This window comes from Chiroxiphia lanceolata, chromosome 9 (genome assembly GCF_009829145.1).
Source record: "Chiroxiphia lanceolata isolate bChiLan1 chromosome 9, bChiLan1.pri, whole genome shotgun sequence".
Taxonomy (NCBI): Eukaryota; Metazoa; Chordata; class Aves; order Passeriformes; family Pipridae; genus Chiroxiphia; species Chiroxiphia lanceolata.
In genome coordinates this window covers 125,537-149,543 of record NC_045645.1, presented here as the reverse complement: position 1 = coordinate 149,543, position 24,007 = coordinate 125,537, and the positions used below count along the sequence as shown (strand labels likewise).

General features: G+C 37.2%; 2 protein-coding genes and 1 long non-coding RNA gene across 6 annotated transcripts; 1 reads left to right on the top strand and 2 right to left on the bottom strand.

The window, feature by feature from the left end:
- Positions 1 to 311: 311 nt before the first annotated feature.
- On the top strand, positions 312 to 16,259 carry SPATA1 (spermatogenesis associated 1). Of its 4 annotated transcripts, none has more exons than XM_032696060.1 (13): positions 312 to 497; positions 1,278 to 1,384; positions 4,704 to 4,821; positions 6,913 to 6,966; positions 7,065 to 7,389; positions 7,503 to 7,751; positions 9,534 to 9,660; positions 9,810 to 9,870; positions 10,786 to 10,897; positions 11,731 to 11,856; positions 13,409 to 13,578; positions 14,637 to 14,735; positions 15,599 to 16,259. In XM_032696060.1, exons 1-13 carry the CDS (start codon positions 462 to 464, stop codon positions 15,701 to 15,703), a joined length of 1,689 nt encoding a protein of 562 aa, XP_032551951.1. In that variant the 5' UTR covers positions 312 to 461; the 3' UTR covers positions 15,704 to 16,259. The 4 variants fall into 4 exon arrangements, with proteins under 4 accessions (XP_032551951.1, XP_032551953.1, XP_032551952.1 ...); XM_032696062.1 differs by lacking the exon at positions 15,599 to 16,259 and adding an exon at positions 15,338 to 15,588; XM_032696061.1 differs by lacking the exon at positions 6,913 to 6,966.
- LOC116790749 lies at positions 13,414 to 17,407 on the bottom strand. The gene is made up of 3 exons (XR_004358483.1): positions 17,204 to 17,407; positions 16,287 to 16,445; positions 13,414 to 14,696 (listed from the first exon to the last, which is right to left on the bottom strand). It is a non-coding gene; the product is annotated as an uncharacterized LOC116790749 (long non-coding RNA).
- A 221-nt stretch (positions 17,408 to 17,628) lies between these two features.
- CTBS (chitobiase) lies at positions 17,629 to 23,911 on the bottom strand. Its single transcript, XM_032696064.1, has 7 exons — positions 23,761 to 23,911; positions 23,235 to 23,373; positions 22,054 to 22,262; positions 21,264 to 21,435; positions 20,612 to 20,709; positions 19,818 to 19,979; positions 17,629 to 18,849 (listed from the first exon to the last, which is right to left on the bottom strand). Exons 1-7 carry the CDS (start codon positions 23,887 to 23,889, stop codon positions 18,664 to 18,666), a joined length of 1,095 nt encoding a protein of 364 aa, XP_032551955.1. The 5' UTR covers positions 23,890 to 23,911; the 3' UTR covers positions 17,629 to 18,663.
- Positions 23,912 to 24,007: the final 96 nt, after the last annotated feature.

Sequence of the window (24,007 nt, the reverse complement as noted above, 5' to 3'; positions counted from 1 at the left end):
CACTTTATCAGACACAGACCCTGCAAAAATCTTGTTTTGTGGGGATTTACGTCTGTGTCTTTAGGAAAACAGTAAAATTGTGTAGAAAAATTATATACAGCTGAAGTATTTTTATGAAAGGGGAGAAAATGTTAAGAGGAAATGCTCTAGAGCAGATTTCTCAGAGCTGCAGGGCTGTGATTTAGCAATTCCCTCAGTTACTTAGGTGATACTCACTTGTGTAGAAGGTGTGGTTGAGTCTGTTTGCACTTAGCTGAAAGCTTTCTGCCTCAGCACAGAAACAACTTTTCCATTTTCATAAACGGAATGAAGAACAGTAACTGAGAAGAAAGGATATTAATAGAGTAACTTCTCTAATAACAGATTATCATGAAACTCATCCTTAAAGAATGTTTTGATCAAAAAGAAAATTAGAAAGCCCATCTGGCATTTGCCATGGTCCAATAAAGAAAGGTACCAGCATGTTGTTCAGTCAAATGAGACCTCAAACATCACAGGTGAGAGTTTTTGTACTTTTGCATAAATATTTTTTAGATTTCTCAAATAAAAATAAAGAAATATTAAAATAAGGTTGTAGAGGACCTGAGAGGAAAAAAATGTGCTTTTAACATAGGATATATATAAAGCATAGTTTTCTAGTTCATATTACTTAACGATTGCAGAAATGTTTAATATAGCTTATTTGTGTGGCTTGTAGTTACAGGGAAGTGTGTCATCTTTGTCGATACTTTGTCTGATTTTCACTAAAATTATCACTAGATATTAACAGTGCCACAACTACCACAGGTCTGAACACACTCTCAGTGAACCTTGATCAGAACCAGGTTAATTTTGAAATTTTTTTTCTTTCTTTCTGACAATGTCAAGTCATGGTGCTGTTTGGATCAAGCTTTCAGAGCTTTGCATTTTTTATGAGATAAACAAAGGTAGGCTTTCAGCTGAGAGATTCTTGTAATCATGACACTCTCCAGCGTATCAACTGGTTTTGGTAAGATCTGTGCATTGCTGTCACAGTGATACACAGCAGTAGCACAAGCTCATTGTGGAGCTTGTTCTAATGTGACTTATCTTGATGTTGTCAGCTGGCATTAAGTCACAAATTGCTCTGTTCATGGCTGTCATTATTGTGAGATAGAGCTCCACTGTTCTAGTCTGTGTGCTAATATCAAAGGAACCATTCCTGCCTACAGAAATTGGAAGTCCACCTAAACAGAACAAAGTGTATAGGAAGAGGATTATAATACACCTACAGTTGTGATCATCTGTGCTTTTTTTAGTTGGTGGAGCTCCATGTTTTTTATGTCCCAGCAGAAGTGTGGAACTTCAAGCTGAATACAGTTCCTGTAGCTCTTACTAGCAAATTTGTCTCAGCTGGATTTATAAGGTGAGTGTGGTCTTAGTTTTCATGTACGTGGCAGGTCCTTCACGCCGCCCTTCAGTTATTTAGTCCAGCTGTTGCTCTACAGAGCACAATTACATCTGTAAGCAGGAACTTGTTCTCAAATTTCTGGAGGGTAAGTGGTGCATTATGTTTATTTGTACTGTATCAGGCTTAGCTGTCTTGCAGTCTTTAATGTAGACTATTGAAACGTACTTCCAGAGCAGTGATAATATTTCTGCAGAATAATCTACGTTGTAAAATCATAGTCGTGTATTTTTTCTGTCTCCTTGAGCCTGATTGTCAAAATCTTGAACTCTTTGGCAAGAGGTCAGCTTTAAGACAGTGGCTTGATGAAGACAGGATAGCCTGTCAGCTTCCAGGAACAGGGATTTTGTGATCTGGCTCTCTCAGTCCAATGAAAGGGCTGAAGCCATGTTTCTCAAGGGCAAGCATTACAGCCCATGAACCACTAGCATATATTCTTTCTTCTTCAGAAATATTTCCAAAAGGTTGCACACAACACTGTGTGTACTCTCTGTTTAAAGGACTTAGTGAAAGAATACCCTGGTTCCCAGTCATAAGCTCAAACCTGGCACAGAGAGTTGCACTTTTAATATTTCATAATTTTGAAAGTTTTATTTATACTCCTAAACACTTTACTCACAAAATCTGTGTATGTGTAGTGTGGTAAGAAGTTATAGAAAAATCAAATAATGTAAATATATATTAAAACAAAGCTTTTACATGCACTTTGTCTGTTTCTGTGCAAAACCTATCAATTCAGCTTAAAGTGCAGGGAATGTAGGTTTTAATTAATTTAAATTGAGGCTTGTAGTATCCATTTAAGAGAATGTTCTTTGTAGCTGAAAAGATTGACAGTGGTCAGGTATGAGCATGTAGGGCAGAACGTATTAATTCTTGCAGCTGCTTTTGTTGAAAGGCTCCTCAAAACCAGAGAAAATAAGTGCTGTTCTAGTCTGCAGCAGAGGAGCAAAATACACATCTGGAGTGGTAACTTCAAATCATTTATTGTGATGGACATCTGTCATTGCCCTGTGTTTTCTAGTGTAAGTTTATGTCACTGAGGCATCAAATTCAATTAGGATCCTCACTGATTTCAGTGGGTTTATATCAGCCTGGGTATTGTTGCTTGCTAATGTGTCTTAAATAATTGCTAAAAACCACTTCTCATTATAATCCAGAAGAGGGAACTCATACTCATGTGGCTTGGGCATTGTTGACAGCTCTGTTGTTCAATCAGCTTGACAATCCTAATGCTGTTTGAGTCATCTTAACAAAGGATTCCTAGGTCAAAGTACAGACCACTTCCATTAACCATGAAATTAGAGGAAAATATTAACTGTGTAATTCTCTGTGGTCCTGAGTTCTCATTCCCATGAACCTGATTTCTCAGCCTCTGTGATCTTTTATTTATCCCTCATTCCTCACCACAGAAGCCATACTTTTCTTATTTCTAGATGAGATGGCTGCAATGATCTCTCCTTTGCATTACTTTTAAAGGAACACCCTGAAGAAATGACTCTGATGTGACTGTTTTCTGCTAGCCAGTGGCAGCAACTAACAAATATATTAGTGTACATTCCTCGCAGCTGGACTGGCAAATAATGTTTAGATAAATTTCTGCCCTATTTCTCAGGCTCTGTATACCTAGATAATTTTTTCCCACGATGCATTTTACTTACTTAGATGTTTTCGCTGCTGTTCATAAATGCCTTAGGTTTAGGTTTCCTTGCTGGTTTGGACAGACCTTATCAGTGAAGGGTGTGCAGTGTTAGAATTGCCTCTGAAAGAACTTGCATGTATTTGGTTTTGGAAGACCACTCAAGGGGCACATCTTCTCTGAGACACTAGCTTGAAGAAATTATAGCTCCTGAGAGATATTTGAATTACAGATCATCTGTGTTCTCACGTAAGGTCTTGGAAGGATGTGTGTTGAATTATGTATCCATCTTTCACATATGTCTTCATACATTTGAAATAAAGGATGCTAAGACTATTATCTGCAGCAAATGTGGGAAAAATGGCTGGGAAAGAAATAAGCAGGAGCCAAATGTGCAGAGACCAAGTAGTGTGGCCTAGAGGTGTCCTCTCTGCAGACTTTGATCTCCTTTGCTGCATGCCTGTGCTCCAAAGCAGTTTTATGATCTTGAGGCTCCTCTAAGTCCAGGGTGTTTGAAATAATGCAAAGGAAACATTGTAGCCCACTGAAGTACTGTGTTCATGAGATGAAACTTAATATTTTTACTACATACTTAGAGTGTGAAATGAAGGCCTGTAGGCCTTCTTGAAAGTGCAAACAAACCTTGACGGGTTAATGAAGACCTGTTTAAGTGGAAGACACGGCACGTTCTTGTGTATAATGTTTACTGAGAATGGCATGTGCTGTCCCCCACGCTGTGTCTGTGCATTGCTTGGAGAGTGATAGCTGCCTGGGCCAAAATCATACTGGCACTTCATCAGCATGGGTCATTAACAGTCTCAGGCCTGGATTTGTTCCCTGGTTTATCTTATATGGCAGCATAGGAGGAATTAGAATTGCTTATGTTGTGCTGCAGAGCTTTAGTGTGCCTCTTGCACATTTGGTTTTCTTGTGCAGAGATGCTTTTTATTCTGTAGTGATGTTTATACTGAGCTTATTAATATTTACATGGTTTCAAGTAATACATTAAAAGATGCAATTCGTATTTATGTCAGCATTCTCATCCTCAAACCATGGTGGAAATGTTCACACTGCAGTGTTTGGTTTTTATTTAAAATACGTTTGCATGCACACACCCGACTGTAAACTTGTGTTGGAGAAGACAAAAGCAAAGGATTTTGCCTGCTACTTAAAGTGGACAGTGATGAACTCTCCTCTAGCCCTGGGTGCTTGAGGGGGTATGTTTTACAGTGCTGGACTGACCCCATGAAACTTTGTCACTTATATGGAAGTGCATGACTGTGGTTTCAGATGTTGCTGTTATTCATCTGCAGATAAGCAACAGCATTCTGAAGGAGTCATTTTCAAATTTCAGCTACTTCCATATTGTTCCATTGTATGGGTTTCATAAATTATGAATATTGGTAGTTAATGTTATGGCAGCCCTTGTAATACAGTGTACCTGAACACGATACAATGTTCTGACTCTGCCACACCAAGACCCTCTGGCCTGTATGTAATTGGGTTCAGTTCTAGGACATAGGTCATTTTGGTCATTCTGCCCATGCAAACCAGCACATATGGAGTATTATCTTCCCCCTCTTACTAACTAGCCGTCATTATTTGATCTTACAGATGTATTAATGAATAACAACATTCTAGGGTGTCTCCTCACATCACATTAAGAGTGCTGCGGGAGAAGCTTGGAGAATACCTGGGTGGAGTTACAGTTGCAGATAAATTCAAATTTTTAAAATGCATTGGGAAAAAACTAGCAGTGGTAAGTTAATATTTTTTTTTCTTTAGTGCTTTTCTGTTTTATAATGTACATCAGAGATCTCATTCCTGCAGAGTAGATAATATTACATAAAGTAGAGATAATTTTTGGAGCACTGTTAGCATTTGGTTTTAAACATGCTGCAGCATAAGCTCTTGTCAGAGCATATCTGATTCCCCAGGTGCAAAGGCACAGCTGGACAGGTATGTTAAAAATATCCTTTAAAGCAACAGGTGTAGTTAGTTGCCATCCAGTGAAAAGATGCTAGTTTTGATAAATCAGTGGATTAAATATGACAAATCTGGTTGCTAAAAAACACCTCAAACCCATAAGGTCATTATTATCTGTACGTGGTTGGGAACATGACAGTTGAAGAATTTGCAATGGAAGCTGAATAAGTCAGAGTTCCTCTAATGGTTCCTGCTGTGACCTGCCCAAAAGCATTGAAGAGATCACTCTCTGAATGAAAACTTCTCTGGATGTACATTTGTGTTCCACTGTTTAGTTCAGTAATACCGTATGTAATAAGAGCCCTACACCTCTGAATCATAACTGTTCTTCACATTGATTCTATATATATATATTTATATCTTACAAAATATAGCTAAAGATTAAATAAACTTGAAAATTAGTCCAACTGAAAGTTTACTCTTATAATACGCAAAGACTTAAGTCATTTATGTAAGTATAGAATAATTTTGTCACATCTCATTTCACCTCTTTCTCACAGACTTGGAAATTAATTACAGGCTGGAAATTTGGTGCCATTCTTGATTTCCTTTCTAGTTTAATTATCACTAAAATTGCTCTCACAGGAGACTAGAATAAATACTAAGTACTATGCAAAAAGTAGGTGGAAAAACATGAAGAGAAACTTAAAGACTGTGATACAATCTAAATCAGAAAATGTGCATTGTTTTCAATGAATTCAGGTCTTTTTAACTGGATGATAGTAAGTATGATGGTATATTTTCTTCCCCACATAGTTCAGAGATAAATGGAAAAAAATTTCTATGCTCCTTTAGAGTACCAGCAAATGAATACAATGTTTTATGTTAATAGAGAATTAAAGATAATGGTAGATGCATGTGAACATTTTTAGAGACAAAGATATAGTTTTACTTTGGGGTATTTACTGTTTCTTGATGTTTTACTTTATAACAAAGTGGAAAGCAATGAACCAGCTGGTTTATTTGTTGTTTAGGGTCATGGTAACCTTAATGAATTACATATCCATGATCAAATATTTGCTGAGTGTTCTACCCCCTCAGTCTTCTGTTTTACAACACTAACAATGCAAGCAGAACTAAGAGCTGTGCCCTACTTGCAAGTAAGGGTTTTTAAATGAAAAAATAAACATAAACCAAAGTCATGTTAATTTGCTCTTTCTTTTCTGCGTGTAGCCTGCGTGTCTAACAGTGAATCCATGGCATTGCCTGGCAATTACTGAGAATAGAACTTGGCCCCCTGTTTAGTTCAATATCATTATTTAAATGTAAGCTCAGATTTCTTCTCTTTTCCTTTCCTGGAGCACATCTTTCAAATATACATAGAGTATTTAGACAGGACAACTCTTGATATGTGAAAGTTTATCTCACACAAAGAATATGAAGACAAACAATAAATACAAGAAGACATAGAATAATAATAGATTTTTTCCATATACATTAAATATTTTGCAGTATTGTATTAAGTGAATAGAGAAAATTATGTGAGAATCAGCATTTCTGTCCAGATTCAGCTTGAAGAAACTTTTGATATAGAAAGTTGAAAACTTTCTGTTCCTGCAACTGTTGGATCAGGTCCTTTGAACCATAAGAGAAAGGATAAAAAAAATATTCAGTACATTCATGTACTCTTGTGGGTCTGATTTAGATTTTGAAAAATAGACAAAATGAAGTCTCAGAACTATGTCAGAAAATACAAAAGCAGTCAAAGCTACTTTTTTCCCATGAGGCCAGTACAGATGATAATGCTTGTTATGAAAAAATGCAGTATGTAAAAATTGTAATAGAATACATGAATTAAGTGATATACAACATTATTGATAAAAAAGTATTGTATTTGTTATGCTTTTATTCTTTATCTTGCAAGGTGAAAGCAAAGCAAGAAACAGAGCTGGAACTGAAGTCATTTGCTCCTCCTTATGTATGTATTGAATGGCTTTTAACGTACAATTTTCAGAAATATTTCACGTTGTGCATTTTCTCTTTTGTCCTGTCTGATGAATATACTGTGTATTTTAGGCACTTTATCCTGAATTATATTTATTACCTGGAGTGGAATACTTTGAAGATGTTTATCCATTATCAACTCAACCAAGACATCACTTCAATGCAGAAGCTAAAAGGTTTGTTCATGGATCAAGATTACCCAGTCTTCCCCAGCAAAAACCTGAAAAAAGCAAACCATTTTTAGAAAACATACAAAGTAAGCATCAACTAGAAAATCTGGAAGTGCACAGTCCCGTGGAATGGGGTGAGAAAGAACCTGTTCCAGTTTTGCACACAAACCATAAGCAAGACCATAACAACAGGATTCAAGAAGAACAGATACAGTTTAGAGAAAAAGGTAAGGTTAACCGGTTTAGTGAAGGGGGATGATGAAGGAGAAGAAAAATAAACATATGGTCAACACTAACAATAAAATAATATCTCTGTTTTATAATATCAATTATTATGCAGATCAAAATGGATCTGATGGATCTCTCTTCACACCAAGTCATCCAAATCCTGCAGATTGGGAATCTGGAAAGTGTGACATGATATTACAGAGCTCTGAGCAGAATCATCTCAGCCAAGATCAAAAAGACCGTAATACTCCTAAGTGGAATGACAAAGCCAAAGGAACTGCTTTTACTCTTCACATAAACCACAGTGATGAACAAGGCCAGGATAACCAAGCACCCCGAAATCACATTAAATATCAACAAGGTACAAATGTTCATTGTTGTCTTTTTGCTAAAGCAAGTGTTCTAAAAGGTTAGCAGAGTGAAGCTAAGTTTTAAGAAATCTGTAATTAAAGCACAAGTTGGAATATCACTATCAGAACAATATTCTATTTTTAAAAATGATAATACCTTTCAAAAAGATGTAGTTTTACCTTGTATAAGTTCTTCTTTATCATTGTGTACTGATATAGAGTATTACTTTACTGTCTTGCAACAAGCATGGGTAGGGCCTTCCCAAATCTTGGTTCGTGAAGCCTAGCCATGAAAATGAAAAAACGTTACTGTAGTTGATATATTTGTCTAATATTATTTTGACAAGAAAAATTACTAATCAGCTACTATAAAGATTGGGGGGTAATGATCCCATAATTCAACAGTAAGTTTAAGTGAAAAAATCTTGCTATCACTTTGTCAGGAAGAACATTTATTCGCTTCAACCTTCCTTGTCATCCATGACTACGTTACTGCTGAAGAGGAAATGTTTCCTCCCCTCCCTTACATGTAATGTTTTTGATATGTTTCTATGTTCTTGAACAGTGGCATTCCTAGAACTGACAGGGGAGAGAATGCTTTGAGGGGACTCCAGGGAAAATAGCCCAGAAGTATGGAGGGGTTTAAAGCACACATTGACTAGATCGCAGTTCTGTGCCAAAATAGAAGATGCTGTTTGGACAATGTCTACTAACCATTGCTTCATTTAAAATGGGGTGTCTTATGGATACTGAGGGTTATTAAGTCCCTGAATGGTTATATAATGTTCTTAATATTCCTAAATTTTTAGTGATTACCAAGAAAGAAATGACTGATACGTTTAAATTGGATTTGAATTACTGTGTTTATATTAACATAAAAATTATAATAGAAGTTGTTTTTGAGGAAATACTTTTGAGAGACAAGTCTTAATATTTGAGTAGAATTCTACAGTTAATGTAAAAAAAGGTGACCTTTACTCATTAAAAATTTGCAATAGAGTATTAAATGAAGCAATATTCAATTTTTCATAAGTATTGGCACCTCAGAGATTTCAGTTAGAATGATTTTGTGGATATCTAGCACTTTTAACTAAGAAAGCAACAAATTGCATATTATATTCATTGAGGGAGTGTATTGGAAAAGGCTTTCATGAATGACTTTTCAGTAATTCCAGTTTCCAATCATAACTTGTCCCTCCACCATCTTGTTAACTGATATTAAGTATGAGATCACTTAATATACAAATATATATGCGTAAATGTATAACTGAATAGTTTTCCATAACTTTATTTATAATTATGAAGGATGTAGAATTTTGTAGTAATAAAAGTATGGTCTGTCAGCAGTTTTCTTTTGAAATATTTATTGAATATATTTTAAAGCAGATAACATTAATTCATTAACATTTAAACTCAAAACATTTTGCTCTCCCTTTCTTTGGTTCTGGTTTGTAAGGGATCTTCAGTGTCTGAAAGGCAGAAAGTGTACGAAACAGAATTAATGGAGGAAAGGTGAAATAATGAAGTAGTTTCTTTATCTGTGATGATGTTTCTTGTACTAGTTACCAGAATTAGTCAGATATAAATTCTTAAAACAAAAATACCTGGGTTTTAATCTTTATTTCTTTCTTCTGTTATTCATGGAACATTCCAAAATCCTAGAAATAAGATTGTTAGCTGTGTTGATTCATTGAATTTCCAATACAGGTTGGAAAGTCCAGGCATTGATAGTCAAAAGAGCTTGATTTTGGTGAGTTAATCTACATATTTTTGTCATCATTATCCTGTCACAGCATTAACAAACATGGAAAATAATGAGCACCAGAAAGAGACAAAATTAAGAAGAGACAGAACACAGGATGCTGAAATTCTTAAAATAATGGAAAGACAAACTACAGAATATGTGCACAAAAAACAAAGGTTAGTAAATAACGAGTCTTCTAAAATAATGGATAATAATAATTCACAGCTACAAACTTCTTTTACAGGCTACAAATAAATGAAAGAAAATGAGAAAAAACCCGTTTCATTCCATGAATTTTCACTTGCTTCTTTGATTCTATCTTCAGCTTGCAGCAATACAGTACTAGGAAGACTATAGGTGATCTTAGTGAAAAACTGGATAATCAGGTAGGTTTTTCAAGGTAACATATTCCTAGTAATCTTGAGCAATAAATATAGTCCTCCACCCAGAAACAGTCTAATTTTATAAGACAGGTAACTCCTTATAAATATGAAATACTCAAATGTAGATGTGAAAATAATTGAGAAAAGTTAATTCATGCACTGCTACTTAGCAGATTTGTTAGTGAATATCAGCTATATTTCCAAACAATTAAATCATCAGAAGTTATAGCTCTGGTTATAATTTAACAGGAACCTATACAATAACTATCTCAGTCTTATTAATATTATGATTTATCTTTTTTTTACAATTTCTTGACAGTGATATTTTACTGGCTATATTGATGATGTTTTTATAATTTCATACGGGATAAATTTGTTTTCCCTCACGCCAAGCAAAACTTCTGATAAAAAACTATAAATTCATTTAAAACATAGTCATAGTATCAGAATAACAACATATTTAGGAAGACTCAGCACCCACCTGCAAGTGCACAACATAATAGCCATCACTATTAGCTGTAGCCTGTAGCTCTCGTGCACAAGTGACAGTAGTGGAGTCGTACAAAAATAATGATGAAATTGAAAATCTGTGATTACAAATTTTAGTTTAGAAATCGGCAGTTTTAAGCCCCTAATTCCTGGTCTTGCATGGGAGTATCAGTAACTTGTGGGGTTCTGGACCTGGACAAGAACAATTAGCAACAATCTGTGTAAGTGTTCAGTGTTCTTATTATATTTGCAGAGGTCCAGCTGTTTTTAATTTAGTAATCTTGTGTACTGCTAACAGAATAAAAAAGGTTACGTGCAGAATTCAAATTCAGCCCTTCCATTCACTCTGAACACTTTCAGGACATATGTCTAAAGTAACTATTCAGGATTATGGTTATGTACTTATAGTTGTGTCTTTTGACTCTACAGGCAGATGAAAGCAAGCAAAATCATCTTACTTGTCCAAAAGAATACATTTCACCTCCTAGTCCACCTTTACTTTCTGTAAATCCAGCTCAAGTTCCTGTACTTCAGGCAGCAAGTGAGTATGGTTCCAAGAAATTGCAGGGAAGTGAACATTTAGTCAAGACTGAAGAGTCAATGAAGACACAAATACCTACTTTACAAAAGAATTTGTACATACATTCATTCACAGTATTATTATGAATTTTAATTTATGGTTGGAAAATTCCAGGCATTTATGATTGCATGGGCTGTCCTAGAGCATGGCAGTTTCCCAGTGCTAGAAAACCCAGCTTGTGGAGTTGTGGATGGAAGGAGAAAAGGAGAGAGATGGGATGAAATACTGCAGGCTCAAGTGAGAATGGAGTAAAGAAAACATCTTAGTAGTATTGCTGAGGATCCTCTGCTGTGGTGGAGGAGGAAGAGGATAGTGAGAAGACAGTGAGAGTTTGACCTATTGTTGCGGACTAGTTAAAGTCTGAGATGCTTTCCTGCTTAGGACCAGATGGAGTTTAAGGCAAGATTTCACTACACTTTATGTTGCAATGTATTTTGAGCAGGAAATAGTCTTTTGGAGGCTTTTTTGGCTTCATATGGCAAGCGTCTTCAATGTATGGAGTGTATCTGTATCTTGATTATATAATGTTAGTGATACAGCATCTAAACATATAAAAGGATGTTTGCTTGTTCGTGTGTGTATGAATGCCTGGATGCATGCTGGATTTCTGCCTTTTTCTGAAGTGCCAGCCATTTTGAAAAGTTAGACATTAATTTATTAAAATGAAATAATTTCTACTGCTTGCTCTGACAGAGCTTTTGGCATGATTTGTGCTTAGCATTACAAAAATCTTGATTGATCCTTCCTACTTAGAGTATTCAGACACTTGCTACATATAATTCTAATATCTTTAGAAAACAAGATGGCAGAACAATTGCAACAAATGAAGAAAGACAGAAGGCATATGGAAAAAACTAGAGAAGAACTGATCAAAAAAGCTAAAGGACTACTGGAACAAAATAAGCTGAGAAGATACCATGGTATACTTTTAATTTATTTTGGAATTTGGAATGATTGAGAAATTACACTGAAACCAATGCGAAAATGTTTGTCTCCTTTTCAGTGAGCTTAATTACAGAGAGAGCAGTTTGCTGACTAATAGCTCCAAGAAGATTCATTTGTATAACAGGATGCTGGAAAAATTCAAGGTTGCAATGTTTCCTTCTGCTTTTTTTTGTGGCAGTCTTATAAATTTAAAATTATCCTGACTTCTATAAACTATTCAAGTTGTGTCTCATGTATGTGCAGTACCCAGAGAGCTACTACAGGCTGCTTCACTCTTTGAGGCCCAGGGTAGCTGATGTATTCTAATCCTGCCTTCAGCTGGTGCTTACTGTGTTGATGAGGCTTTGAGTAAATTGCAGCATAATTTTTGCATATCTCTAATGACATGGAAGCTGCAAGTCTGTTGTGACAAGTGTGATAAACCTTGCTTTTTAACAAGGTCAAATCTCATTCAAATTTTACAGGAATTTTCTTCGTAAAATTATTTCTAAGTTTATACTTAAAAACTATCCTCCCTAGGTCACATTCCAGTTATAGAGAGATGAGATTTAATCATTATGAAGTTTTGAGAGCTTTCACTTTGTCCTTCAATGCAGCTAAATCGCTAGGCATCTCAACTCTTACAGGAGTTAAGGAGACAAGAAGCCAATTCTTTCAGTTATTCACCACAGTGTGGTGAAGTTGTACTTTAAAAAACCCAGACTTGGTTACTTGAAGCAGTGACTCTGTAGTAGCATGGAGGTGCAAGGCAAACTAATTTACCTTGCTGAGATAAGCCCTAAATGGCTCCTGCATTGTCTTACATTATGTTTTCCAGTTAGGTAAAAATAAAGGTTATTTCACAAGGATTCAAACAGCTTCTGCAGGTTTTTTAAGAAGCGTCTCTCTACATTATTTTTATCTGACTTGTAGACTTTCATAAGTAAGTGCATGTTGCAAGCATGTTTCTTCACAAGGTATTAAGGAAAGAGCATATTCTGCAGGAACAGTGATCCAGTCTATATTTAATATCCTCCTAAGATTGCCATGCTGACAGTCACTCTCAGTTACATACGTACAGTCCCCAGGAGCTGAGTTCTTTTGGGTAAGTTTTAGTTGTTCAAATTCTGGTCATAAAGAGATCAAATTTTGCATAAATCTACAGTGCTACATTTTCTGTTACAGTAAAGCTGTGGACTTCAGACTGTGCTGGGCATACCAGCTTCACGAGCCTGGAGCACTTCTGTGCAGCTGAAACCTGCAGAACAGCCAGCCTGAAGGAAACTTTGGGTTTGGGCCTTGTGTTTTATCTTGGTGGACAGATAGAACCTTTTGTTGCAGGTGCCTGTGTGAAAACTCAGTTGCATTTACAGCGAATGTAATTTTAACGAATATTTTTCTCTAAATGCTTTTTTAAAAGAAACCTACTGCCACGTTTCAGTGTGTGCATTGGCCAGCTGAATCCTGTGAGATCAGCTGGTCAGGACTGTCTTCAGCAGACCTTCTGATAGGTGAACAAGAACAAACTATTACTGTTTCACTGTGCAGTTCGTGAGGAATGGAAAAAGAAGTACTTTGAAACTAAGAAAGCTACAGTTTCACTGGAGGACACTTTAAACAAATTACGACAAGATTTAGAGGTTTACCACCAGAAATTGCTCTTGCAATTGGAAGCCAGAGATAGCCAAAACCGACCAAACAATACAACAAACTCCAAGGTATTTGCTTGTATTATTTATTATCTCTTTTTATACAGCCTGTTGTTGTTTTTTTTTCTATAAGATATAATTTAAAGAAACAAATCACCAATCAATGACTTGTAAACTAGCTTCAGCAGCCAAATACCCCTCAATGCTCTGAGGTATAAAATTCCTTGAGCCCATTTGTCTCAAAAAGACTGCAGAAATGTTTGAGTCTGAGCATTTGATTCTTTCTGCTTCATGTTTGTACCTTCTCGTAACAAATCTCCTTCTGTTCAGTATGATTAATGATAGGTATGATATATAGTAATGATTAATAAACTGTTCAGTTCTATATTGTTCCCATCATCCCCAAATTCATATACAGAGGTAATGAAATTGGAAGACAAAACACGCCTGAGGCTTTTGAAGTGGTTGTACCTGAACTTGTGCAACTGCAAGTTTCTTAGGAAGGTCAGAGAGGGATTAAAAAAAGAAAAGATAAAAGAAAAAGGGAAAACATCCTTCCCAGTAGTAGTATCTGCTAATTTTCTCAATGCATTAATGGAACTCTGTTGTCAAATCTGAAGCTAGCCTAGGAAAAATAAATGTCCCTTTCTCGTGTATGTACAATCTAAGAGTGTATATTATACTATGGTGTATTATTTGACCTATCTTGAAATAAATATCTACAAAATAAAAATATGAATAGGGTTGACATTACATTATTTAGCTATGGTCAGATATGTTATTGCTCCTTTTGGTGGGGTATATCAGGGGGTTTTTTTAGGTCTCCCTGGCTATGCACAAAGAGGCCTTACATGAAGGATATGTACAACTTAACATGCATCCAGCAGGTATGTACTGGCCAGCCCCCAGAGAAGACAGCCAGGATTTAATGAGCTGTTAGGCTAAGCACAAGTATGCTCTCCACCCCTCGTGAGCTACGTGCTGGCCGGGCAGGCATCAGTCAGGCAGGAAAGCAGGGGAGCTGGAAGGAGTTCAGAGGATTGTTTCTGAGTGGTGAAGTAGCACCCAGCGAATGAAGAGATGTGGTAATGCTGCACTTCAGGTTTTGTTGTTGTTGTTTCACACAGAATTACACAATCATCCGGATTACTACAGTGCAGCATGAACTCGATCACCTGCAGAGGAAGCTAGATGATACAAAAATGAAACTCATAAAAGAAATTAAGGTACTCTGCCTTTTCACTAAACTGGTCAAAATGTGACAGTGTGTAAAAAAAATTAGATCTTCTAATTATTAGATGATGTAAATATTTGCTAAACATTTCTTGGTTTATGCTGTTAGTTTTATCATGTTAGTTGTTGTAACTTCATCACTTGAGTCAAATTACTCCAGAACACCTGGTTATTAGATGATTTTGAATGTATGGCATTCAAACAACTTAGATTTTCAAGATACTATGTAAGCTAAGGTTTACAATCTTTTTCATAAAAATCCCATTTCATTCAAAAGGTAATTGAAAAAATACACTTGGTGTGGTAAGGCACTGACCAGTAATAAATAGACCATGGCTAAGGCAAAAAAAAAAAATGGTATAAAGGAAAAAAAACAAACCAAAAACCTAAAAAAAAAAAAGATAATGGCTGTCCAAGCAGATGGAAGTCCTCTTCATGTGCATTTTTCTATACCCGTGATGCCTATGGCTCTTTCTGGAAGGAAGATGATAGTATTGGTCTGTACACTGGATAGCTTTTCAGCTCTAAAAGCTTGAAATAGAAGTCTTCTTCATCACAGACATTGACCATACCTCCTGTTTGCTGGGTACTCTAGGGTGGATGACATTGTATAACAAGGAGTGAAAAGAACAATTAATTTTGCAGTTGTCTCCAAAACAGCAAGGCAAAGTACAGAAGAAAGCAGTGCTAGAACTAAGCTATCTAATTGGACATGTACAATTTTAAAGATGAATGATGTATCCTGTATTCAGCCATCCTGTATAAGACTCAGTCTTAGTTATATAAACCTATATGCATGTCGACTCAATAAAACTTCCTTAAATTGCCATTCCTTACATTACTGATTCTTCTGCAGCTGAGAAAGCAGGCAGCATATGATTTACGGGCACTGAGAGCGGAACTGACACAGAAGAAGATTCATTCTGCTTTAATTCTCCAGTACAGAAAATCAGGAATTTAAGAAGATGACATGACTTTAACATCTCTCAAGTCCACAAAAGCTCTTTAATATATATAGAAGCTGAGAATTCGTTTATATGTTCTTGAAGTTATCTTGTAAAAAGACATCAGCTGTATAAATGTTGTGGAATTTGTATACTAGGCTACTGAGGTACCGCAGCTCACTTTGTTTTAAATCTTTCTCTTACTGTAAGATTAATCAGCTGCTTACACATACAGTTTAAGCTAGTAATGTGTCTAAAACTAAGCTGTTATATTTAAAAGTGCAAATTAGTGAACTGTATAACATCACAGTGGTACGCTGATGTTCTTTGATTAACAAAATAGCTACTAAGCAAATAGACCTATAATCCATAACCTTCTGTTCTTATTTGCAGGCATGCACATTACATTTTTGGAAAATTATTAAAATACAAGTTCTGTAGAAAAACAGCAACAGTAATCCTTTATTTAGCTATTTACTGAAGTTATTTTTGTCATTTTAAGCATGCCTATCTATAAACTACCAATGTATTACTACTATTTTATTATGAAATATAATCTCAGTTTATTTCATATCTAGCTGGTTTTGTTCCTTTACTTACTAGGAAAGCCAAATGGACATTAACTGTCTTCTGTAGTTAGAGGAAGAGGGAAGCTTTCTCTTGAACAAGCATAATGATGATCCTGGTTCAACTTACACGATTGCATATTCTGCTTTTCCTGAAGTCCAAGCTCATGCATGTGCCAAGATTAACAATTCTCTGAAAGAGAAATCAGAAACCTCTCCATAGTAACTTTTTTCTAGCTCTTCTGTTTGCCTCTTTACAAACCAGATGTATTACATGAAGCAGAACAATAACATTCTAGGAATTTATCTCAGCTAAAAAGCTGTCAAGGCTGTATTTATTACTGGAAGTGAAACGCTCATGGGAAATGGGTTATATGATGAGAAAATTATGCAGCTCTCAAAAGGACTAACTTAGAAATGTCTTGAATCATACCACTCATTATCCAATTTATTTTCTTAAAGATAGGACTTAACAAAGATTTTTGTGCTGAAGTATTAAATTGACTATTAAAACTGCAATCACTGTTTCTCAGTTCAGAGTTGAATACCACATTCTCTATTTCAGAATTGTGTCTTATTTAAGATACAAGAGCAGGCAACTAGCTACTGGAAGATCTGAACCTAAATTTAAAAAAAAAAAAAAAATCAACTCATGATTCCTGACTGCTACAAGGAGTTTTATTATTAAGTCATCAGGCCCTCAGTTAGGATTTTGCAGGTCAGATATTCACTCCAGAAGACCTCTAAATTCAGCAAATATCTCACAGTACTTTAGCATATAAATGTAAGTAGTAATACACATTCTCAAGTACCTGTATTTGTGCAGATACATACATATTGTATATAAAATTTAACAAGTGTCTCCTCAAACCTACAAACCAATGTTCTCGTGAAAAGCCTTCTGATTTTTCAGGGGAATTTTTTTCTTTCTGCAAGAGCAGTAGGTTTCACCTTCTGTTTTCCATCACGTGTACTATCAATCAGTCAGACAACTCATGAAGTCTTCTGTCTTCTCCTCAGTAGCCATTACGGTAGTGCTGCTATACTATGGGAACTGTTTAGCAAGGGGAAAAAAATAACTCATTAAACAAAAAACCCAACTCAAACCAAAGAAACGAAGAACCCCCCAAACAAACAAAACAACAATAAAAACACCAATGCCCCTCCCAAAAAAAACCCAACCAAAAAAACCCCCCCACCACCAAAAAAACAAACCCACAACTGACTACATATATCTAATGAAATAAATTTTTAATTAATGGAGTCACTTAAGAAGGGCACAGTTGCACTTTAATCTGGTTGTGAAACAGTTCTGAGAAGCAGACAAGCAATGTGGGCTGTAAGCTGTAGAACAAGTAAAGCACAGACAGGCAATGTTGTTTACCAACCTTAATGAAGACAGCATTTTATTTAACAAAAAAATCTTGTAAACATCAGACAATCTTTACATCACTACAGATATTTTAAAAAGTTGTACATTTTCTCCAGACAAATTATTTTATGAAAATATTAACTAGAAAGAAAATATAACCTGCTATTATCCCTCAGGCAACACCCCATAAAAACAAACAACAGGCTACTGAATGAATCTTAGAGTGTGTGGGAAAATAGATATACAGTTCATTAAATAAGCTGCTGAATTCTAGTTTCCAGGAAGTAAAATAGTTTGGAATGGAAGGAAACATCATCCAAGTCCTCTACATATTAATGTTCCCTCCTAAAGATAAAGTCCAAGATTTTTGGCTTTTGAAACAAAGGAATTTTTGTGATACATAAACAGTGAAACTGGGGTTTATTGAATATTCCTTTCTAACAACAAGTCTGATAAAAATCTTAATGGCAACTGCTTCATGTTACATAATTTCTTCAGTCTATAAAATCTTTTAATCTCTGGAAGAGTAACCAAATGCAAACACAGGCTTCACCAAGTTGCATGTAAGCAACAATCTGTCTCTCCAGTATTTTGTTTCATCTGATTCTAGAGTGACTTAGCTGAAATATAGGTTGGGTTGGGAAGTCAGAAGGCTGACACTGCACCATGTGATTCCAGAATGAATACTTGCCTGCACCAGGCAGCCTTAGCAAAGAATCATTATGAGACTGCCCCTGTAAATTCACCAAAGGGTCTTACTTTTTACCAGATGCACATTGGGTTCAAGCTTTAACCAACTTATGGTAATTGTGAAAAATGAAAAAAGGAGCAGTTTTAAAAAAACCCCACTGTTAAAGCAACATTGGAACTTTTTGAAGAATGAAAATACAGCTTTGCATATAAAACAAGATTAATCTGTCGAGTTTGCAAAGTTTTTGTAACCATAGTATATTTATATAAGGCCAAAATTTCTGATAGTGTAAGCCAAAATGAAAAATTACAAATTTTCATCATTCTAAATCAAGGGTTCAGATAGTTCTTACGGTGTCAGAGCTTGCCACATTGCTTCAGTTTGTTGTTCTGCTACAGCTTCCCTGGAATAGTCAAGACTATTTCCATTCCACATGCCAATGCCCCTTAAACCTCGATTCTTCACATAGGCTGCTTTTAGAGAGATGCTGCGAGGGTCATCATACCAGACCTGGTGGAAGTGACCAAGAGAATCCTAGAAAAACAATTAAGGACTAGTGTCAGTATCTACTTATCTAGATGAATATGATGCATTAAAGTTCATTGGGTTTTGATTACATTTTCTGTTGAATGCAGTTAAAGGTATAACTAAAAACTGAGATATACAAGCTATGTAGATTTACATAGTGATATTTTCCTGATTAACCAATTATTTTTCACACAGGATAATTAAAAATTCTAAGCCAAATACTTGGCTATTGTTTTACTTGTAGAATCTATGTTATAGAACAGTGGCACAATTTAACTGTACTCAGATGAAAAGACTTAGCTAATTTGTATTTTAATATTTTTATAGATTCAGATACACTAACATAACGTAACAGGTGAATTTAGTTAGAGATTAAGTGGGGGTTTTTTAGCAATAAACAGTTTTAGAGGAGGTGATAAAATTTTGTCCAAGTTATGTTGCTTTGACCTGGTTGTTCCTTACAACACCACATGAAACTTTAAACCATGTCTAAAGAAACAAGACAAAATGCATACACTGTGGTGTTCTTGTAAGCACAGTCATTTATGGACTCATTCACTGTGACTATGTAGAAAGCAAATGCAGAAAAGAACATGCATGCAAGGCACTGAGATAAAAGAAAAGATCATCTCAGAATCTGTTTTAAGCACTCATAACCTCAGGAAAGTAACTGTAACAGTGAAGGACAGAGCTATAGGATTTCTTAGTGCCAAGATGTCCTTTTTTGCCATGATACAGTATCTCAAGAAAACACAAAGTAATGAAGATCTTTATTACTCCTGTAGTCTTCAGGCACTGCACCCCTCTTTCACACTAGAAATTCAAGATACGAAGTCCAGCAATCCTTTACTACACCGGAAAAAATAAGTAGAAAACATAAATGGAAGAATCTAATCCTGAAAACTTTACAGTCAAAGAACTACGGTTCACGAGTGTTTTCTCCACAACATGGTGTCTTAGAAAGATATGTTTACCTTGTATTCATAAAATGGAGACTTCTGTACCTCATCCCACAGCACCCCTGAAAGAGAACTGTTCACCTGCTTCATGATAATTCCGTAGGGGACCTGTCTGCCTGCAGCATCACTGCAAGGAGCCCCACGGAAAGGCACTTTGGAAAGGGAACACACATGATCCTGAAAAAAAAAGCAGAAGGCATGAGTTTCATGTTACATAGATATAATTGAACTCCAAAACAGCAGTACAGCCAAGAAATTCACAAAAGGCATCGGGGGCTCAAAAATCCCTAATCTTCAAGCAACTCTGGCAGATACACTACATGTATAGAAAAGTAAACTAAAAGTTAAATTTTGTTTACTCTGTAGTTATACAGGATTGGATGGATATCATTCAGCTTATACAGTTATCTTTTCTCTTTTTAATTCACTCTTACATTTTTCGTAAGTATAATGTTGTCTGAGATTCCATAAACTGCTATGCTTTAACAGTCACAGGTTTGCTATGGTTTGTTGCACCTGTCTTTAAACAGTGAGCTTAGTGATGGTGCTGAGAAGGCACATACAAGTGTTGTAGGACCTTTGGACATCATCTCTTCTCATACAGATAACATTTATAGCTCCTTAGTCAAACACAGTGCTTGGGTATAGTGGGGTTCAGCAAAAGATTCTGTCTTGTATCCCAGCTTTATGCTCTTATCCATCAGACCATAGTATTTCCTAATCCAAAAACAAGATTTCCAAAATCTAGTTGTATCTTTCCAAGGAAAAAATTAACAGTATGTTTGCAAATGAACAATCTTTCATCTTACCGTAGATAGGTTTTGGCAGACATAGTCATAGCCATACCAGGGGACACCCATCACAAGCTTTTTAGGATCAATGCCCATAGTAATGTACTCTTCATAGCCTAGATTTGAAGGAAATAAAAATTAAGATGCATTACTCCTTTCTCCTATGCTTTTTATTCTTACAACTGATCTACAGCCAGAGCCAATATAGGACTTGCATGATCCCAAGACAGAGGCTGGGGCAAGCTCTCCTTTACCTCTACCTGCACACTCTATTTAGAGAGGCCTGCTCTACTGAGATGCTAGTAATTGCTCTAGTTGCTCACAGTTAAAACCATATGCCCTTAGCAGAAGCTCACAAGGACAAAGAAATGTTTCAGGTTCTTTGCAAGCCCAGGCAGACACTATTGCTCTGCCTGCCGTTTGCCATTCTAGTGCTCTTCACTCCTGATGGCTACTGATCACAAGTAACAACACACAACTGCTAGAAGTCTGCCTGTAGTGTCATAAGGAGCAGAGATACTATTTTCACACTAGGACACCACATATTTGAGCACACTCGAAAGCTTCAGTGCAACCAAAAAAACAAAAAGAAAGAAACGTCAATCTTTTCTATCTATTGATGTAAACAAGTGGAAATGTTCTGACTCCTGAGGAGACATTTTGTCCTCACCAAGTAAGGTCTGCAGGTAAGGGGCATTGGCTTTTGCAATACAGTCTGTCCAGATCTGGCTCTGTTCATCATATGACATCACAAATAAGAAGTCACAGGCATCTGCAATCCCAGTGTAGTTGTAGCACCTTCTGTCTATGCATGCTGGAGACCAAGCCACATCAAATGTTACCTGAAGGAAAAATGCACAAGTTAGTATCGTGTATGGCCCTTAGGCGCTCATTTCATCTTTTTAAAAAAGCTGTAACTTTTCAAGACAGTATTTCCTACATGGAGCAGTTTAATACACCTTGATGGTAATGAACTATAGGAGAGGCTGCTCAGCTGACAAAGCAAACACTAGATTATAAAGTGAGTGCCCCACTAGTGCCCCTAGCATCAAAGAAATTAAAATATAATATGAAAACCATCTGACCAAAACTATGAAGCATGATGCAAATCCTTAAAGCTTTAGTGACGGGTTTACCAAAACACTGTTAAGCTTTTGCCCCAGAAGGCTGTATGTGCCCTACTTTCAACAATTCGTTAAGCCACACTAAGTGCCAGCTCACAAAAGGCAGTAATGTTCTATCTGTAGAACCTCGTGAAGCCCCTCTTCTGTTTAAATTCATACAGGTCAAAAAGGGTGATTCTTACAAGACCATATCACAGCTAACATTCATAATGAACCATTCATGAGAATATCCTATTTAGATCTGCATAAACTTTTTGTATTCATATGCTAAACAGCATTGCCAAAACCCCTTGCATTTCATAAAGTGAATGTTTGTAAAAGGTACATTATTATTACCTGTGATCCTGGTATTTCTCTGTGAAAAGCATCTGTAGTTTCTTTAACAAGCTCTGTCAATGCATAATACTCAGGGGAGGTTTCGTTAACTTCTTGCTCTATATCAATGTTAATTCCATCCATACACTGATTTTTTGCAAGGTCCACCTGGTGGGCTATCCATGCTGCTCTTTTAGCAGGATCAACAATTTCCTTAAGAGGTACATCACCTAGACAAGAAGCCTTCAAGAGTTAACATGCATTTGCACCACAACAGTAGTAAGGAGGAAAGGCTTGTCTTTACTAAACCAACAAATATAAACATAAACCAAAAAATGCTCATACTGATACTGGTAAAATACAAAGGAGTTAACTTTTTCCCCAAGCGTAATTTTGAGAAACCACCCCAGAACTGATTACCAAACTTCTTTGAGACAGCAGTGTTTAAAATAGGGTTCCTTTTGGATGTTTTTCTATAATTTTAACCTCCTTACTTCTGCTTAATATTCTTTTAGCCACTGTAAACTACCTTTCTTGAAATCAATTTACTTTTGGATTTCCACTGAGCCAGAAGGACTGTTTAGAGTAAAATACTTTAATGTTTAACCTTTGTTGCTTTCCACACTGTGGTCTTGGATTCCGTGTTTGCCTCAATAGAGCCAAAAGTTGCTTATATCATGTAAGCTGTAATGGACTTTGTCTTTTTAATCAGAATTTGTACCTGCACAGAGTTTCTGAGTACTCATGTTTTAAAACTCAACCACTTCCTAATATAAAGGGATTGATTTAAGTGCAAAATACTACTTAAAATCCCTTCCCTTACCCTTTTGGGTACTTCATATAACATCCAGAACACAGAGCCATATAACTATTTTCTGCAGGCTTTTCCTTTCCTCCCTCTTCCTCCATAACTGTGATGTTCCCTATTAGAGAACTTTAATTTAGGTGTCACTGGGATGGTTTCATTACTACTATGGCAGACACCATTTCTGATTTTAATGCCCTATATACTAGCAGGCATTAAATGCAAAGTGTCAAGATATTATAGCCTTGTGTGAGTTATAGCCTTATTAATTAATCCTCGTACTGATTTTTATATTCCGCATACAATTGAATGTGAAATGTCAAGGCACTATAGCCCTATGTACATTATGTTCTTCTTCACGCATCATAAATATCCACACTTTCCCAATGTAACCAACCTTTCAGCACTATCCTGGAACCTTTAGAGTGGGCATAGCACACGAGCTCAGGATCGTACTTTCCAAAAGCTGCCACAGTTGTAATTTTTGACCAGTCATAGAATTTCCATGCTTCCTTTCCCACATCAAACACAAAGACCTGGAAAAGGGGTAAGAATCACCCTCATTAGCCCCAAACACTTGTCAGCAGGACGATTATTTTCCACGTGCCCCTCACAAAGGTCGCTGCCTGGCGCCTCTGGGAAGCAGCTTGCACGGACGCCCCCCACCCTCTGCCCGGGCTGCCAGGGGGGCCCTGCAGGCAGCGGGATAGCGGCTGCCACACCGAGCCCGGCCCGGGCACTGCCCTGCACATCGACCCCCACTGTGTGGAACCGGCTCGCTCCGGAGCGGGCGATTCAGGGCGGCAGCGGCCCCGGGGCGCCGAACGCGCTGCGAACGCGGAGCCGCCGGGTTCGGCCTTCCCTGCGCCAGCAGCGCCTCCCAGGCCAGCCCGCCCCGCTCCGGCACCGCCCGGCCCGCGCACCTCGGGGCTGCGGGTGCCCGTGACGGGCCGGCATAGCCGCGGGTCCCGGCAGGGGCAGGCGCCGACGGGGCCGCCCAGCAGCTGCAGGAGGCCGAGCGGCAGCAGCCACCCGCCCCACGGCCCCTCCATGGCCCCCACGGCCACCGGGCCCGGCCCGGCCGCGCAGCTCCGGCCCCCGGGGAGGAGCGTCCGCGTCCCCGGCGAGGGGCGGGAGGAACCCGGGGCGGGGCCGGTGCTGTGTCCGGGG